The sequence below is a fragment of the Camarhynchus parvulus genome, chromosome Z (genome assembly GCF_901933205.1).
Source record: "Camarhynchus parvulus chromosome Z, STF_HiC, whole genome shotgun sequence".
NCBI lineage: Eukaryota > Metazoa > Chordata > Aves > Passeriformes > Thraupidae > Camarhynchus > Camarhynchus parvulus.
In genome coordinates, this window is record NC_044601.1 from 24,658,428 (window position 1) to 24,675,271 (window position 16,844).

At 37.9% G+C, this 16,844-nt stretch overlaps 1 protein-coding gene across 4 annotated transcripts in view; it reads left to right on the plus strand.

Annotated features, from left to right (window-relative positions):
* Positions 1 to 17: 17 nt before the first annotated feature.
* Positions 18 to 16,844, plus strand: part of TTC37 (tetratricopeptide repeat domain 37) — a 47,782-nt gene continuing 30,955 nt past the window's right edge. The window contains exons 1-15 of one of the 4 annotated variants that reach the window (XM_030968462.1): positions 18 to 72; positions 1,246 to 1,343; positions 1,886 to 2,029; positions 3,058 to 3,149; positions 3,764 to 3,839; positions 5,477 to 5,617; positions 7,623 to 7,721; positions 7,822 to 7,930; positions 9,730 to 9,870; positions 11,284 to 11,385; positions 14,173 to 14,306; positions 14,939 to 15,025; positions 15,114 to 15,217; positions 15,329 to 15,455; positions 16,617 to 16,796. In XM_030968462.1, the coding sequence (XP_030824322.1) occupies positions 1,254 to 1,343; positions 1,886 to 2,029; positions 3,058 to 3,149; positions 3,764 to 3,839; positions 5,477 to 5,617; positions 7,623 to 7,721; positions 7,822 to 7,930; positions 9,730 to 9,870; positions 11,284 to 11,385; positions 14,173 to 14,306; positions 14,939 to 15,025; positions 15,114 to 15,217; positions 15,329 to 15,455; positions 16,617 to 16,796 (1,626 nt within the window). In that variant the 5' untranslated portion in view covers positions 18 to 72; positions 1,246 to 1,253. Of the gene's footprint in view, positions 73 to 136; positions 1,070 to 1,115; positions 1,344 to 1,885; positions 2,030 to 3,057; positions 3,150 to 3,763; positions 3,840 to 5,476; positions 5,618 to 7,622; positions 7,722 to 7,821; positions 7,931 to 9,729; positions 9,871 to 11,283; positions 11,386 to 14,172; positions 14,307 to 14,938; positions 15,026 to 15,113; positions 15,218 to 15,328; positions 15,456 to 16,616; positions 16,797 to 16,844 lie in introns of those variants that run through there. The other 3 variants (XM_030968465.1, XM_030968463.1, XM_030968464.1) reach the window with 3 other exon arrangements.

A 16,844-nucleotide genomic window follows, 5' to 3' on the forward strand; every position in this document is an offset into this window, starting at 1 on the left:
GTCACTGCCCCGCGTCGCAGTGCGCATGCGGCCGGGTGGCGGCTGAGGTGGCGGACGCGGCGGCGGCTGCAGGTGCGGCGTCGGCGGGCGGCGGCGCGCCCTGGGGCCGGGCTCGGTCCGCCCTGGGGGCCGGGCTCGGGGCTCGGTCCGCCGCGGCTTTCACTGGGGTGGGGGCTGCTGGCGTGCATTTCCTCCCCAGGCGGTTCGCGGCTCCGGACCCCACCCGCAGGCCGGGCTGGATGGCCTCGGTCGGGGGCCGGGCGCCTCCCCGGTGCCCAGGTTTGCGCCGAAGGGTTTTGCCTGTTGGTGCTGTGCAGCTCAGGCTGGACAGTGCCCGCGGTGGGGTGCGTTTGTGACGGCCGAAGCATCTGTTCCCTCGTAGAAAGCAAATTTATCTCCAGGAGCTGCTGAGCAGTGCAAGTTCGACAGATTTCTTTATAGGTTCTGAGGGAATCCTTGAAATTCGATGTCATCCTATGTCCAACCATTCCTTTATTTTCGCTTTGCAGCTCCTAAAACGTTTTTTGTTCTTCAACTGGTTGCGTTTTTCATCTTTTTTGAGTCCTGGCAGCAGTAGTGTTGTTTCTCAATCTCATCCTGCCTCGGCAGCTTTGACTGTGGTGTTTCTAAAGTTCATTTTGGTGTACAACATACACCAAAACATTGCAGGATTGCTTTGCTGTGTTCTTAAATGCTTTTTCTTTTTTGATTCATGGCAGTAGTCAGAGGCAGAATCTGCTGTAGTTGTGCGTGAAGGGCGGGCTGCACCGGGGTGTGACAGATAGCCTCGGTGCTGCTGTAGAACGCACACAGAGAAAACCCTGATTCTTAGCAGCCTCTGGAATACATTTCTCGGGCCATAGGGTTCTTAAACACGGTTCACTGCGTAGTTTCTTTTTAGAGAGGATCTGCTATGTGTAGGGTGTTTTCTCCTAAGCCTAACTACAGGCTCTTAAACACCTCTTCCTTTAATTTATCTTAACCTGTACAAAAAGTTTCGTTCTTGGATAGCTACTTTGTATCATTTAACTCTTTGGAATAATGACTGAAACCTGCACTGGAGCTAAATGTGAGTAGTTTCAACCATGCCATCTTTTTCTTCAGTTTCTGGTACTGTATGCATTTTGGCATACTGCACTATATTTCTCTGTTTAAAATAACCCCTGTGTAATAAAAGTATAAACATTTTGTATGTGTCAGAATATCTATTTTTACAAGAACTGATGGTATGTCCTTTGTATTTAGCAGCCACGATGTCAAATAAGGAGGTGAAGGCAGCATTAAAGAGTGCTAGAGATGCAATAAGAAATAAACAGTACAAGGAGGCCTTAAAACACTGCAAGGTAATTAATTTTATATTTGGAAGGCAACTTTGGGGCTTTTTGCACATTTTGTTCTTTTTCCCATACCTCTACAGCTGTATAATTAATAGTGCAGAGTGTAGAGTACCATATTGATGTGATAATTGAGATGGATTTTCAGAATTAACTTGATTGATTATTTGTGTTAGTTTCCCACATGTAAACTTTTATTCGCTTTCCTTTTGAATTTACTTACATGTGGCGATAAGAGTGTTAAGTCTAGAATGGTAGAGATAAAAATCCATTTCTAATCCAGACGTTCTAGGAGTGCTTTAATTGCTGAGCTGCAGCACTAGCTCAACACTTCACATGCGAAGCATCCTCTGCTATAAGAAACTGAGGTTACTAATGTCAGCATCTTCCTTAAAATTACTTAACTCCTAATATTGCCATATAAAATAATCCAGCAAACTGTAGTGATAAAACTCAGTACATGGGTGTATAAGTTACATTTCTTTAATCATACTAATCTTTAATAATTTCTTTAATCTTTTTTTTTTTTACTTAAAATTGTGTGGTTTTAGGCAGTCTTGAAGCAAGAAAAAAATAACTACCATGCTTGGGTATTCATTGGCCTGGCAGCTGCTGAGTTAGAGCAGCCTGATCAGGCCAAAGGAGCATACAAGAAGGCCATCGAACTTGAACCAAACCAGTTACTGGCATGGCAGGTATGTGAATATCCAACTTTTGTTTCCCTCAAAAGTATCACTATGGAATTAAATATAGGAACAAAGCAGAGTTGAGACTTGTATCTTGTTTTCTTGAGGCCCTTAAGTTCCACAGAACTTTGGAGTAGATGGGGTTCCTGTTAGTTGTGTGTCCAATGTAAAATGATGGTGAACTTTATTTTCAGTATATCTGAGTTTGTATTTCTTATGTAGACTACACAGCTGTGACACATGCAAGGGTGAGCACTAATTGAAACAAATTAGTAAATTTGTCCATGTAAAAATTTCTATGCTTGTAGCTCAAGATACACGTGGCAGTTATTCTCTTATGGATAGAAAATGTTTATCTCGTAATGTGTTTTTCCAGCTTTCAGCATCAAGTGGATTGTTAATGAATGTTGTTGTTACTTGAAATCAAAAGTGTACATTTAAAATAGCTGTGTGGTGTGTGCATTACAGCCTATTGCAATATAGGTTTACAACCTACAATTTTGTTACGTATTGATTCATGAAACATAAGGTTTCCTATTAAGTCTGTTGCTGATATCAACAGTCAATGTTCTTCTAAGATAATAAGGTTCTTAGTATTTTCAGTATAAATGCTATTTTAAAGTATAACTGTTGGGCCCTAATTTCAGTGTATGTTGAAATTTCCTCACTTTTGCATTTAGGTTCTGGCTTTCTTGATACAATATTTGGATGTATATATACGTTATTATATATTTTGCATATTACATACACATATATATGTGGTTATAAGACCTAGTGAAGTTGTATATTGTCTTTTGTGCAGACCAGATCAAGTAATAGATATAAGTTTCAAAAAATTGTTGTTATTAGTAAAGGAAGTGAAGAAAGCTTTTCACTTAATATGAGTAGATTGAGTGGGCTGTGCAGAATTCTGCACAGTGATTGACCTCATTGAAGGCAGTGGAATATTTTTTGTGTACAGATAGCATTCTCATAAAATATAAGCATTGTTATAAAATCTCACTTCCTTTGCTTTTTTTTGTTTTTGTTTTCTTAAGGGATTAGCAAATTTGTATGAGAAACCCAACCAAACAGATGTCAAAGGAGACTTAGCAGACGTTTACCAAAAACTCTTGGAACTTTATGAAAGGTAAAGCGTATTGAATGCTGTAAGTTCAGTCTTAAGATCTCTAGTTCTGTGAATGCCATTGGTGGTATAGACTTTGGGTTTTTAAAGCCTTCTGACCTCAGTAGTTCAGCCCTTTTGCTAAGGTTTTCTCTGCTTAGGTAAGTTTTCTCTTTCCTGTTCCTTTTGGTAGAGTGAAGACTCTCTTAGCTTACCTGTAGTTGAGGCTAGTAGTTTAGTGAATTCCATGTTATCCTATTTCTGTCTAAGCTTGAAGCATTTAACTCTGATAAGTGATTGCCTGCATTAATAAGAAGGCTTATTTTTCACTGCTTTAAGATCACAGAATATGTGTCATGCAATTTGTAGAGGCACAGTTCTAAACAAATCTAGCTCAGCTGTCACTGTAGCTGACTGGAGTGCTTGGTTACTTTGAAAACTGATCCAAAAGTCCCTAAAAGTAATTTTTTTTTGTTCAGAGCAGCAATGAGTAAAACTTATAGGGCAATTTTTAGTATATAGTCTAAATGTTAGTTTGACAATTGAATTTACTGAAAATTATTTGTCAGAATTTGAAAAGCGTTACACTGTTATATGAAAATCTTAGCTTGTTTTGGGGGGATTTTCTTTCTTTCTAGTGGTGACAAGCAGAAATGGTTTGATATATGTAACAAGCTTGTGGAACTATACCATCAAGAAAAGAAATATTTAGAGGTAGGTCAAGCACTTTCTTACTTCTACCAATTATTTTCCATTTGATCTAACTACTTTTCGTCAAGGAATCCCCATTCTTATGGGCCACAGACCACTTAAGACCTCCTTGTGAACCAAAACCAGGAGGAACTGATTTTAACTGTATTTTGTCTTTTCCACTGGGTGGGACTTAGATGCAATCCATTAAACTGACAGAACTGGCAAAGACTGTTAGTATTGAGAATGAAAGGGCAGAATATTATCTTTCTATTGTATTTCTAAAAGTCATAAGTGGTATCAAATGCAGTATGTGTGAGTCAGGTGTCCTTTGCCTGGCTTGGCCAGTGCTGGGTGTCCGATGAGCCTTTCACTGGTGGGGTGATCCCTTCCTAGGCTATTACTGAAGCTTCATTCTAGAGGATAAGGTGGGATATGTACACAACCTCAACTTGATTGCATATGTCTTCTGTACTGCATTCCCAACACAATGATAAGGACACAAAAAACCTCTTCAGAGCAACACAAGCTTTGTAGAAATCATTGTGACCCTAGTCAGTACCATGAGGTGGAGTTGTCAACAGTAATGTTTCCTGCAATCTCTGTAATATTGTTACAGAATGTCTATGCTGTTCACTTTGCTCTTTGAAAAAGCGGTTTTCTTACATGGTGGTGCATGATTGTATTCTATGTCATCTTCCCACCTCTCCTCCAGCAATGGAACATGGAAAATTTTACATAGCCTTCAGCCCCACGCTCTGTGCTATCAGTTAGCTCCAAAGCCTCATTGTATACCAGCTTCTTAAACTAAATTTAAAGCTGATAGTTTAGCATATGAAGGCGTACTTACTCTATATGGAACAAGAACCTGAAGATAGCCTTCAGGGTCCTGTTTTTTCTTTCCATTTTTGTTGACTTTTCCATACTGGAATTTCAGTGTGGACTGCTGCTTTTGTTCTCTTTCTGTTTGTAGTGACCTAGATATTTAGATCTACTTTTACTGTTGGTTTCCTTCAGGAACCAGAGTCAGAATTAATATACTCTTGATGTTCTCTAGCTTACTTACTGTACCTTGGAAGGTAGAGAGGTTCCACACAATGCTTTGGGACTTGATATTTGTTTAATCAGAAAGCAGGTAAATCTGGGTTATTGTAAATGTTGCTGTGTTGTCTACCTTAGAGTGATAGAGTTTGATTCCAAAGGGGTAAGCCAAGAATGAGGAGTTCTGCTGTGTTTGTGCACTTTTGGCAAAGAAACAGGGTGTGCAGAATCTGCTTCCCGAGCAAAAGGAAAATAAGGGGAGGTCATCTGGCTTAGGAATGCAGCTGCTGCCTAAACAAGACTATAAAAGACTGAACCAGGGGAGGGGTTTATGGTAGTAAGTGATTACAATATGTATTATTGTGACTGTGTATAAGTATTATTGATGACTGTGTATAAGCAACGCACTTGCGGAAGATCGGAATGCGCGCCAGGTGGAGCAGTCCTGCGTGTATCCCTTACCCAGTAAATTAAATAATGCCGATTTCTTAAAGCTGCATTGGTATTAAGGAGTTTATTTACACAGTTTTAAGTGAATTTTGGTGACAAGTTGACTACTTGTATCAGACTTTCAGCTCTTTAAAGAGTAATCAGCATGGGTCATTTGTTCCTTTTGACAGGTGGCTGAAACTTGGCAGAAACTAATAAGGATGAAACAGGAGGAAGGTGCAGAAAAGGCAGAGCTTTATCAGCTTTGGAAGAAGATGATCCAGTTACTGAAAGACAGTACAAAGAACCAGGATAATAAGACTGGGCAGTTGGTAATGTTTCTCTCTCCTTATTCAGCTAGGTACATATATATGTCCAGTGCAACTAGTAATTGCAGCCTGTTTGTCTGAGTTGACTGTTCTCAATGTTCAGAGGTACTAAACTTCTGAGGAAAAGTGGGGCAATTTTACCTTCTGACAGAAACGGCAAATGTGCAGCAGCCTGAGGTGTAATGAGTCACCTAAGTTCTTCACAAATTGTTCTAGCAGGGTTTATTCTACAGGGTGTAGTCCTTCACTAGCAGACTGCTCCAGTACGGGTCCTTTTCTTACTCTCACATATTGTCATTCCTCTCTCTGCCTAGTTACATTGTTGCACTGGTTTCTTCCCCTTCTTGAATCTGTTATCCCAGAGGCACTCCCAGCGTTGCTGATGCTCTTGACCTCAACCAGGCATGTCTATCTTGAAGCCAGCTGCATCAACTCTGTTGGACATGGGGAAGGTTTCCAACAGCTTCTCATAGAACCCACCCCACTTAGCCTCCCTCTAGCAAAGCTTTGCTACACAAAACCAATGCAGATGTTCTTCAAAACAGCAAACTTTCCCCTGCTTTCATCCAAGTAGGAAGAGATGGATTTGTGAGGTTTTTCCATTTCTTTGTACCTATTCTTTTTCCTAGATAGAAATATTTTGGTTCAAATTTTCTTTTCTCCTCTAGATATTAAGCTTTAACTTCTTAGGAAAGTGTCAAAGCTGATTGAAACCAAACACAATGATCATGAGTCCTGCGTTCTCTGCGGACAAAGTTAATTTTGTTTTATCTGATTTATCTGTTCTTGGGAGATGAACCTCCTTCAACATGAAAGGTGGAAATGTATCACCTCCAGTCCACTTGATAGCAGTGTTTCAGAAAGGAGAAAATACAAATTGAAGTTATTTCAGATAGCAGAAAATTTAATCTGGATCTGTACTTTTAAAAAAAGCAAAGGCTTTGACTTCAAGCTAGTGTAGAAAAGAGGTGCTGCAGGAAGCACTGCTTTTTTGGAAAGGAAAAATAATTTCAATTTTTTAAATGGCATAAGCCTCAGGAATAAGTTTCACAAGCAAATCTACAGCTTACTGCAGTTTCAAGTAAAGCACTTGAATCTGGAAGGCTGTGGACCTGAAGGCAACACACTTCAGTATTTCTCTAGTGACAAGCGGGGTACAACTTTGTTTAGCGTGCTTGTTTGTAAGCCTGCACTCTGGTGCCTGTGTTCCCCAAAGAGTCAAGAAAAAAGATTAGATAGACTTCTAGATTTCTAGACCAGAGTGGAGAGAGAAACTAGTTTACCTTATAGGATAGTAAACTAATTTCCTTCTTTGAATTGGGATTAGTTTTGAAGAACAATCTATGTTCTTAAAAATTTTACCTTCCTTGTACCATCTTATGTTTTGTGGCATCATATTATTCCTTCATCTTGTACTAGACAATTTAGATGCTTTAGATGCTGAGTGCTGCTTCATGATAAGAAACTTGCTTCATGTCTTTCTCTGTTCATAGCACTAGTGTATTAAGTAGGATCTAGGTAATAACATGTAACTACCCACTTTAATATGGAAGGGCTGGAAAGCATGTTATCTCCTCTAAGGAGCAGATAACTTTTGGGTTTTCCTAGTTAGGAGAAGACTGAGGGGTGCCCTCTATTGTCTGCAGCTTCCTGAGCAGAGGAAGTGGGAGGAGGAGGTGCTGAGCTATTCTTTCTGGCATCTAGTGATGGAATGTGTGGGATGGGTTCACAGGACTTGACATGTGGCATCATTTCTTTACCAAAAGGGTGGTCAAACATTGAAGCAGCCTTCCTAGAAGGTCAGTTGATGTCCCAGATCTATCAGCATTCAAGAGGCTTTTGGTCAATGCCCTTAATAACATGTTTTAGCTTTTGGTCAGATCTGAAGTGCTGAGGCATGTGGACTAGATGATTGTTGTATGTTCCTTCCAACTGAAATATTCTATTCTATGAAGATAACATTTCCCTAGAATAATTTTTTTTGCACTCCTGCTTTTTGTTATTTCAGCTTTTGACTGCATTCGAACATGCACTGCACTCTGCTGACACTGTTCCTGGTGAAGACCACCAAAATCTTTACAAAGACTTCATACAATGCTTGTCAAAAGTAAGGTTATGTTAAAGCATCTTTCTAGTAAGAAAATAGATCTGTTATTTCGCATCTGAGAACTCACATAAATAACTGTTTACTCTTTTTTCCTTTCTAGTTTCCTCATGAAGTCGCTAGATTGGAAAAGGCTTGTGATGATATGATGGCTTTGTACCCTACTATGACTTACCCTTTGGAAGTACTTTGCTTGCACTTTGTTCAGTCAGGTGAGTATGATGGATTTAGGCATTTCTGGGGCTTAAATTTTTTAAATAGTTTATTTTGTGACAAACTGTTTACAAGTGTTTACCTTTCACAAAGAGTGTACAAGTACTTTCTTTACTTCTGTGTTATGTTTCTGGAAATAAGTTTTTGGTCCTTGACTTGTCATTTCCTTGCCCTGTAATTGAAGTTACAGTGACTGTAAGTGACAAAAACCTGCTGTAAGGGAAGTCCAGCTCTTTGAATTTTCGAAGAAAAATGCCTCACTTGAAAGCAGCCTCTCTGGATAAATGAAGATTAGCTTCTTGACCTTTTAAGAAAAGTGAAAGGGTGTTAGCCAGTGCTCTGAGGTTCACGATGAACTATGCTGAGGTTATTTTTGACACAGATTCTCTTCCATCACAAAAAAAAAAAAAAACGCAAAAAAACCCACAGAAAAACCCCAGATGAACATTTGTGAAACTAAGTTAGAGAGTGTGCCTTGTGAGTAGGGAATAACAGATCTGTTTAGATATGTATTCTGAGTAGAAAAGGAGACCTTTTGAGGGGAAAAAGACAAAACCTGGTGTGTTCAGAAGTGCAGGGATCTGAAACTATGCATTACTATTTTTAGTCATTTACTGAACAACATTGCAATAGGGTTGGACACTTCCTCAAAATTTTCAAAGGTAATTATTGGATTTTAGCTTTTCATTCTGTTGTTTAAGGCATCAGAAATCGATTTTGTGTCTTTTTAAAGCAAGGAAACCAAGTCAGAAAAAAAATACCCCTCTAGGAATAACTTCCAGCTTAGGTAGAAAAAGAGTTTTTCCTGTTTTGGAGAAATGGAATATGATAACAAAATACAGCAAGTGTGAATTTTTCACTTTGTTTTGGAAGTATGAAGACAAATGAGGCCGAGACTCTCAATTTGTAAAGTGTTTGAAAATACTTTACATTTTGGAGAAACGAGCAGAAACTAATTTTCAAAGGAAAAGGTTAGTGCAATTCTTGTACACTAGCACTGGCAATATCTCATCATCCTACAAGCTTCTTGGAGGGGGAAGGATGCTTTCTGTTTTAGAAAGGTTGTTTGTTTAGATCTGAGTCATGTGTTTTAATCCTTCATGTCCTCCCCTTCTCACAGGCTTGTTAATTTAGATGCATTGTAAAGTCACCTTTAGCAAATGCAGATGAAAGCAACTGTAATGCCACATGAATCAATAATTTCTTAGGGAAAATAATAGTTTGAAGATTGTTGCAACAAGTCACAAAGTTCTTGTAAATATTGCCAACTCTACAATCACAGCTAAACACAAGCACCAAAAGTTAGTGACATCAGTTAAAATTAAGCTAAAACATTAAATTATATGGTTTTACAGCGAGGTAGTTTCAGCAAGCTTATCCCAGCAAATTAGTAGGTACACAATGTCTCTTTTGGAAGGAAATTATATTGATTTATTTGTGACAGATTTTGGCCTGTGGGCTTTCAGCTGAACTTATGTGAAAAGCATATTATTATTTAACATTATTTAATATTATTATATTAATTATTTATTAATAAAGGAAGTATACCTGGAGTAATTTAGCCAAAGTAGTTATTCAGGTTTCAGACTGTCAGTTTATTTTGTGCTCACAGTACTGAGTATTTAGGTTACTTCTTGGGTTTTGGTTTTTTTATGGGATGGAGGATAGTAAGTGTGTAGAGCCTTTGGAAAATCACTTTGAACTCAAAAGGATAGTGATCATTTACATAGATAAGGTAAGCTGTTGCAGTTATTTTTTAATCTAAAACCCTACAAAACGTGTCTTTTTCTGAAACCAGGTACTTTGTCGGAAAAAGGCCTGCACTGTTTCTCGAAACTTTTGGAGATGGATGCAAGCAGTGGTCCAGGCATCATTGGCTTTGGTATAAAATGCCTCAAAGAAAATAAATACAAGGAGGCTGTTAAAAGTCTTACTGAAGGTAAATGTGTAGTATGAGATGTGAATAGTGTATAACTTGAACACCAGATTATGTTGAAAGCTTAGGGAATCTTATAGTTGCATAGTAGTTTGCAAATATTAAGATGAGCTAGATTTTAAAAGAATGCTGAACACTTTGTCTGACTGTGTTGAAATGCTTTAAATATCGCTTTAAGTATAGCATCTCTGAAGCCTTTCATTTGTGTTATAGTAAGTTCTGTAGTGTTTTAAGGTAAATCATTTTTAATCATACTGTTATTGGGGAAATAACTATATGAAACACTAACTGGAGCAATAGCAGTAAATGAAGGAATGTGAAATTTATGAAGTAAAATGTAATGCAACCTCTCTAGTAGAGTCACTGCTTTTCTCTGTCTGAACAAAGATGACTTTTCTCTGAAGTTACTTCATTCTAAGTTGGATAAAGACTCACACTGAGTATTTAGAGAGAAATATTGTAAGAGTTTTTTTCTTTTTTGTTGTTCTACAGTAACCATATTTGCTGAAGACTTGGCTTACTCATCTATAAATTAAGTTGCTTGTATTGAAATGGCAAAACTCTTTCTAAAATACTGATAAGTATACTAGTGGGAAAATGAGACTGCTCACCCTCACTTTGTGGTGGGTGAGGGTGGCAGCTAACAGTGGAAACTGGTAAATAATTGGGATGTAAGCATTCATGAGTCAGACTATGCTATGATGTTCTGCATCCATTCCTCTAGATTTAGAATAAGATTGTTTCTGAAATTGAATTTTGGAATATTCTACAGTGAAACAACATTTTGCCTAAAATATGAAATGAAAGTTTCATGTGCCTAAGAGCACATGAAGAGGAAAAGGTATTCCTTGGAAAACAAATTCTTTTGGCTTAAATGGCCATTGTATGTTTTGACAAAAGATAGTATTTTATTTTAATTAATATTAAGTTGTTTTTCTGTTTTTACTTTTACACATAGATTTTGCTTACAGCAGAGAGAATGCAAAGAGAAGGCTCTTGGTATAATGCATAAATGTAGAGAGTTTTTGAAAATCATGTCTCTTCCAATGAGCCATGTGTTTGCATCTTAGGTGTTGAGGCTTCCAGTGATTACTTAGTAGTTATACATCAGAAGACAGAAATTCAGTTTTATTAGTGAGTCTTAATTAAGGCAGATTCATCAGAAAGTTTTAGTCTATGTAATGTTATATGCAAAATTAAGCCTAACTTATATGCTTTCTGGTTTTTGCCTTGTTGCACGGAGGCTTCTGTGTCCAAAACAGTCTAAAATAAGACTCAGAAAAATTACAGCAAGTCTTAACTATCTGATTGATAATATGTTTTTGATGGGCTTACATGGAAATCATGTATATACTTGCTACAGTGTATTTGCAACTCTAAGCAATTTTTAAAGTGTCTTTTTTAAACTCTTACTAGGTTTGCAGAAGACTAACCAGTGTCCAGCAGCATGGTATTATCTAGCAGAGGCACAGATGAAAATCCATGATCACAGGAACGCTGTCCTGTCCTGCAATCAAGGTAACTGCCTACTACTTTAAAGAGCAGTTGCAGTGCTGCACTGCTTTGTGTGGTCCAGGCAATGTGGCCTTATTATGGTAGGTCTGAGTTAGCAGTAGTTACAGTCTTTTGCTTTTTGCAGTCTCAAGCTTGTGCTGCCTCTCTTGGTTTATGAGAGCTGAAAAGCACCTTATGGTGCATAGTCTCAGGAACAGAGAAAATACTTGGCTAAATGGATCCAGAAAGCTGTCTGATGGTTAATATTTAGAAGGTTTAAGTGTTCTCCTGTGCTGCTTCTGCTGGTGGTTGACCAATGTTGGCAAGTGACAGATTGCTTGAAACCACAAGGTAGGTGTCTCAAATACTTAACCTGGTAGATAATCAATATGAAAAACAGATTTTTAATCAAATTAAGGTAAAATGCAGAAAGAATGCCTAGTACAGCTGCATCTAAAGAAACTCACTGAGTGTAAAACTTCATCTGTGCTAACTGGCAGTGAGGGCAGTTATTGCTATCTAGTGATGCATATCTCAACTGAGCAGGGCCACTCTCTGATAGTTATAAATGAAGGGGCGGCTTTAGTGGACTTCTTCTGTGGCAGAGAGAAATGCAGTGAAAAGTTTTTAAGAATGACTGGAAGAAGTAAAAGTAGCCAAACAGACCTGGCCAAACAATCATGGGAAATCAAGCGAAGGTAGTTGCTCGTGAGGGGAATTCAAAAGACCTATAAATTTAGGTGGAGGAAAAATGAAAACGGAATGAAATAGGTAAAAAAGAAATTTATTGGAGAAAGAATGAAAATGAGGAAATTGTTTTCCCATCTGTGCTCAGTATGGAAGATCTCAGGATAACTTCGTACCGTGACCCTTCTTTTCAGCAGATTGATCTAACAACTTGTCTATGATTACAGTGTTAATAGCAGCGTGTGTAAAACAAGACAAAGAAACATAGCATTAAGGAACTATGAGATACCAGCTTAAGAATTGACAGAGGTGAAATGCTGAAGTTTTAAGGGGTTTCCATAATTGCTTGCTGAAACTGTCTTGGCACCCAGATACTTGGAAGTAGATGGCATGGCTCTGAATTTTAAAAAGGAAAGTTCAGGGAAAATACTGACAGGTGTGGTATATTTAGTGGTTGAAATAGTGTAAACTAAAACAATAGAATTAAAGAATTTATGTAGAAAAATGTTTTGGGGTAGACAGCATGGCCTTTTGAAAGTTGCTAATTTAGAACTCCTTCACGGAGCTTATTAGCTCATGAATAAAGGAGGTTTCCAGATGGTAATTGGTAAGATCCCTTACTTGACTGTTAGTAGCCTTGGGCTAAGAAGCAAAGCTGTAACTTTGAGTGTTGGGGTTTTTTTCTTCTAAGTTAAAAGGTGGAGCACAGTATAGTAAGTATGTATGTTTTCAGGCTGGAAGGAGGTATCCCTGACATTTTCCCTGATACCTTTTCTGTTTATAAATGCTGAGTAGTAGAATTATAGTTTGCTGCTATGCAAAGTAGACTGCAAAACTTTGAGGTGATTACCAGAGTGCATAACTGAGTGTTAAGACTATAGAATTTTATTCATTATTTTAAATGCAGATAGAGTTGTGGGGAAAAGTGTTCTCACAAAGCTACACTACACTCTCCTTGAAGAAAGGTGCAGAAGGTCCTCATTTGGTATGAAAAAATAGGACTGTTTCTTTCCCCTGCTGTGCTTTACAGGCAAGTCAAATATTAGCAATTTCAGAGAAAGGAATGGTTAGAGAAACATACCATCAACACACAGTGGCATTAAGAACTTCAGCAGCACAATAAAATCTGTGTGTAGTTTTGGTAACTATCTACCCCATCTCAAAAAGAAAATAAGAGTAGAAGTTAATAGACTAGAAGTGAGGTTGGTCACATGGGCTAAAAAATGCAGCATATGAGAACAAATAAATAGCCTGTCAAGTCCTTTTCTAGCCTGGAAAGGAGATAATTTTGAACTCTGTGAAGATGCAAATGATGTGGAATATAAATAAAGATTGAGTGTTTTGTTTTCATAGGTGAGGTCTGACTAGTGCCAAATGCAACTAAAATGTCAAGCTCAGAGCAAACAAAACAAGTTTTGTTTTTCTATGCAAGAAGTTAAGTTCCTTGCTAAAAGATGCTGTTGATGCAGAAATTGCTCTTGAGTCCGAAACGTGTAGAAAGTCAGAGACAATTCTGGGGAAACATTGCTTTTTACTTGTCCTGTCTTAGTGACTGTACCAAATGAGACAACAGCTCATTGTACCTGAAAATAAATAAATACAATTAATTGAGTTACACAGGAAGTTCTTGCCTTTGGAGAATGGTGATGCTCAACAGAGATGCCTTCCATCTCTGACGTGAGATGATGTGTATTCAAAAAGTAATCAGAACTGTATGAAGGGTTACAAAGTAACTTTTTATAGGCATCAGGTAAATCCCGGTTCTCAGTAGTATTCTTTCATTTGAACACTGAAATGCAGAGCAGCTTGTCTGTTGAAAGGTCATTTTTTCTTTAGAGCTCTAATGAGCAAAATGATAGCACTTAATTTTTAAAGCCAGCAGCTAGAAAGCAATCAGTATACCTGCATCTTAGATGACCTCCTAGAATTGACTTAATTGTTAAACTTGAATGAATATAAATTTTACAGGACAATTTCTTATTTATGGGGGAGGGCAGTCTGAATAGTGTTCTATTAGGCAGAAAAAATGTAGTTAACACGGTTTTAAAAGTATTTGGAAGAATGCTGCTCTGTGTACTTTTTCTTTTCTCATTTAACTTGATGAAAGGTTCTTCTTGTCAACAGCTCTTGAGGCTCTTGGAACTCCTGAGGGTCCTAATCTTCGGTGGAAGAATCTTGCCTTTCAGCTGAAAGCAGAGACTTTGATTAAAATAGCTGATGCTGATGCTGCAGAAGAAGCCATTAAAGCACTTGAGCAGGTATTTTTATTGACTGAAATGTTTTGGGTTTTTTTTTAATATTACAAAGTGCTCTTATCTTTCTGTACTTAAGCCAAGTACTTCTACCCTGGCCTCCTTTCAACTTTGTGATTTAGACCATTCCTACCAGCTGTTGTGTAATTCAAACATGTCTTCCGTTCCTGCTTTTCCAGGCTTTGCTGCAGCTCTTTTTCATTTGCAGTTCTAATTTTGGAAGCTGTCACTTTTGACTTTGTCTGGTCTTGCTCACTCTTGCTGGTTGCTTGCTAGTTCTGTGGTGTTACCCATCTTAATTTGAATTCATGTTATAATCTCCTATGTCCATCGCTCACTTGTCATTAGTCATGAAGAAAAACATGTTACTGAATGGTTAAGCTTTGGCAGAAGTTGCTTCCCCTTGTTTTTGTCACACGGTTTCATTCTTTGTTGTTCTTCATATTTCTGCCCCTTTGTCCTTACAATCTTCTACTTGCTCTTCATCAGAATTGTTCTAAATTTTCTCAGGGGTAATAGAAAAAACCTCTAAATGCTTTTTTGTCTTTATCTTCATGCAATCTGTCTGCTTTTGACAACTTTGACTTCTTAATGTGGGGAAATAATAAAGTAATTGTGTTTATTACTTGGAGTTCTAGATTGTAGATGGAAGCAGTGATCCAGTGATTTCAGCTCTCAGGGGTCAGGCTTATCTAAACAAAGGTTTAATGGATCAGGCTGCAAAGGTTAGTGCTTTTTGTCATTCCTGTGAGCTAAGTACAATTCTTGGTTTCATAGAGGAAGTAACTGGGAAAAAATTACATCCTTTTGCAGGTTTCACAAGAACTTCTCTTGTCCCACCCTGATCTGGCTGAGGCCCATGCTCTAGAGGGTTTCATCCATTATTCCCAAAAGAGCTATGACCAGGCAGAAAAAAGGTAGACTTTTGTTTTCTTTCCTCTAACAGGGAAGTGTTATGGGATAGTAAAATATACTGGTTTGCAGCTTTTGGGAATTTGTCTGACCTGACCTTTTTTCATTTTGTTTAGTTTTCTAAATGCTATTGAAAGAAAGGCTGGAACTGCAGAGTATCATCAGTACCTGGGGCTCACATACTGGTTCATGGGCAATGAAACAAGAAAAGACAAAGGAAAAGCACTCACTCAGTTCTTGAAGGTAAAGACTGCTTTAACTGTTGATGTAGAATTAGTGTTTTCCTACATCAGAAACCAAATATGGAAAACATACTCACTGGAACGAGAAACTTGAATATCGTCCTTTGTACAATGTATGAACCTCCAGAGCCTGCAAACTAGGTTCTGCTGTGCAAAAAGGCATTGCAGGGAGCTGTACGGTTACATTGAATCTCCCTGCTTTTGTTTTCCTCTTTTCAACTAATTCTTTAGGCCTTTGAATTGGCAAAACCTAGTGGTGATTCCCTCAACCGTCTCTCCTTTGGGGTTGGAAAGTGGAGGCCTCTAGACAGCATATGTCTTTGAAGACCTTTTGAAAGGGGGAGGGCAGAATTCAAATTGGAAAAACATAAAGGAAAAAAAGTTGAGAATGGTGTTAGGGTTTCATTGTCTGTACAAGGATGTAAGTTGGTAAAGCCCCATAATTTATATGCTTTTCCTGATCTTTGGGGTTTTAGTTATTGTGACTTTTTCTCTGAACATAGATAATAACATGAATCCAAAAGCTTTAGTTTGACATCTGTATTAGTAACTTGGAAGTATACAAAATAAAACTCTAAGCACTGTAAACTCTTCATGTAACTTCGTGATAGGTATTGAAAACTCAAATCATTACCTGCTGCTTGCACTTTAATAAACAGCTGAGTATAGTGGCAAATGTAGTTGAACAGTTCTTTTGGTTTTAAACCATTTTATGCAATCTTTATAATTATTGACAAAGCTGTTTTCTGCTGCTTGGAGGCTGTCAGTTTCTTAACTATAAGCAAATCTGCCAAATGCATCTAAGAAGGAACTGAAACTTTAGACATGGCTGGAGTTAATTCTGGTGTTATATGGTAAGAGTATGAACATAATGATGGAAACAGAGTAGAACATGAAATAAAGATTTACTTTCTCTTAGCACAACTATTTTAGTACTTTGAGTACAAAATGTTTGGTGTCATGAGATTTGTAGCAGATTTTCCAGATATTTAAAGCTCAGGTAATCTGTGCAATTTTAAAATAAAGTTTGACAGCTCAAATATATAACAGAAGGGGCTTAAAATATGATAAGCAGAGGCTGAACAAGTAGCTGTCACTGAACCTGTTTATGAGTATAATCCTTTAGAATGCTGTCTGATAGTGTGTTGGTATTTCCTTATAGGCTGCAAAATTGGACAGCTACTTGGGAAGTGCCTTTTGTTATCTAGGTAACTACTACAGAGACATTGCTGGAGACAAAAGCAGAGCTCGTGGTTGCTATAAAAAGGCTTTTGAACTGGATGAGACGGATGAAGAATCTGGAACAGCAGCTGTCAATTTAAGTGTGGAACTTGGAGACATGGTATTGTACATTCAGAATGTCAGATTACTTCTGATTTGTTGTTCTTCT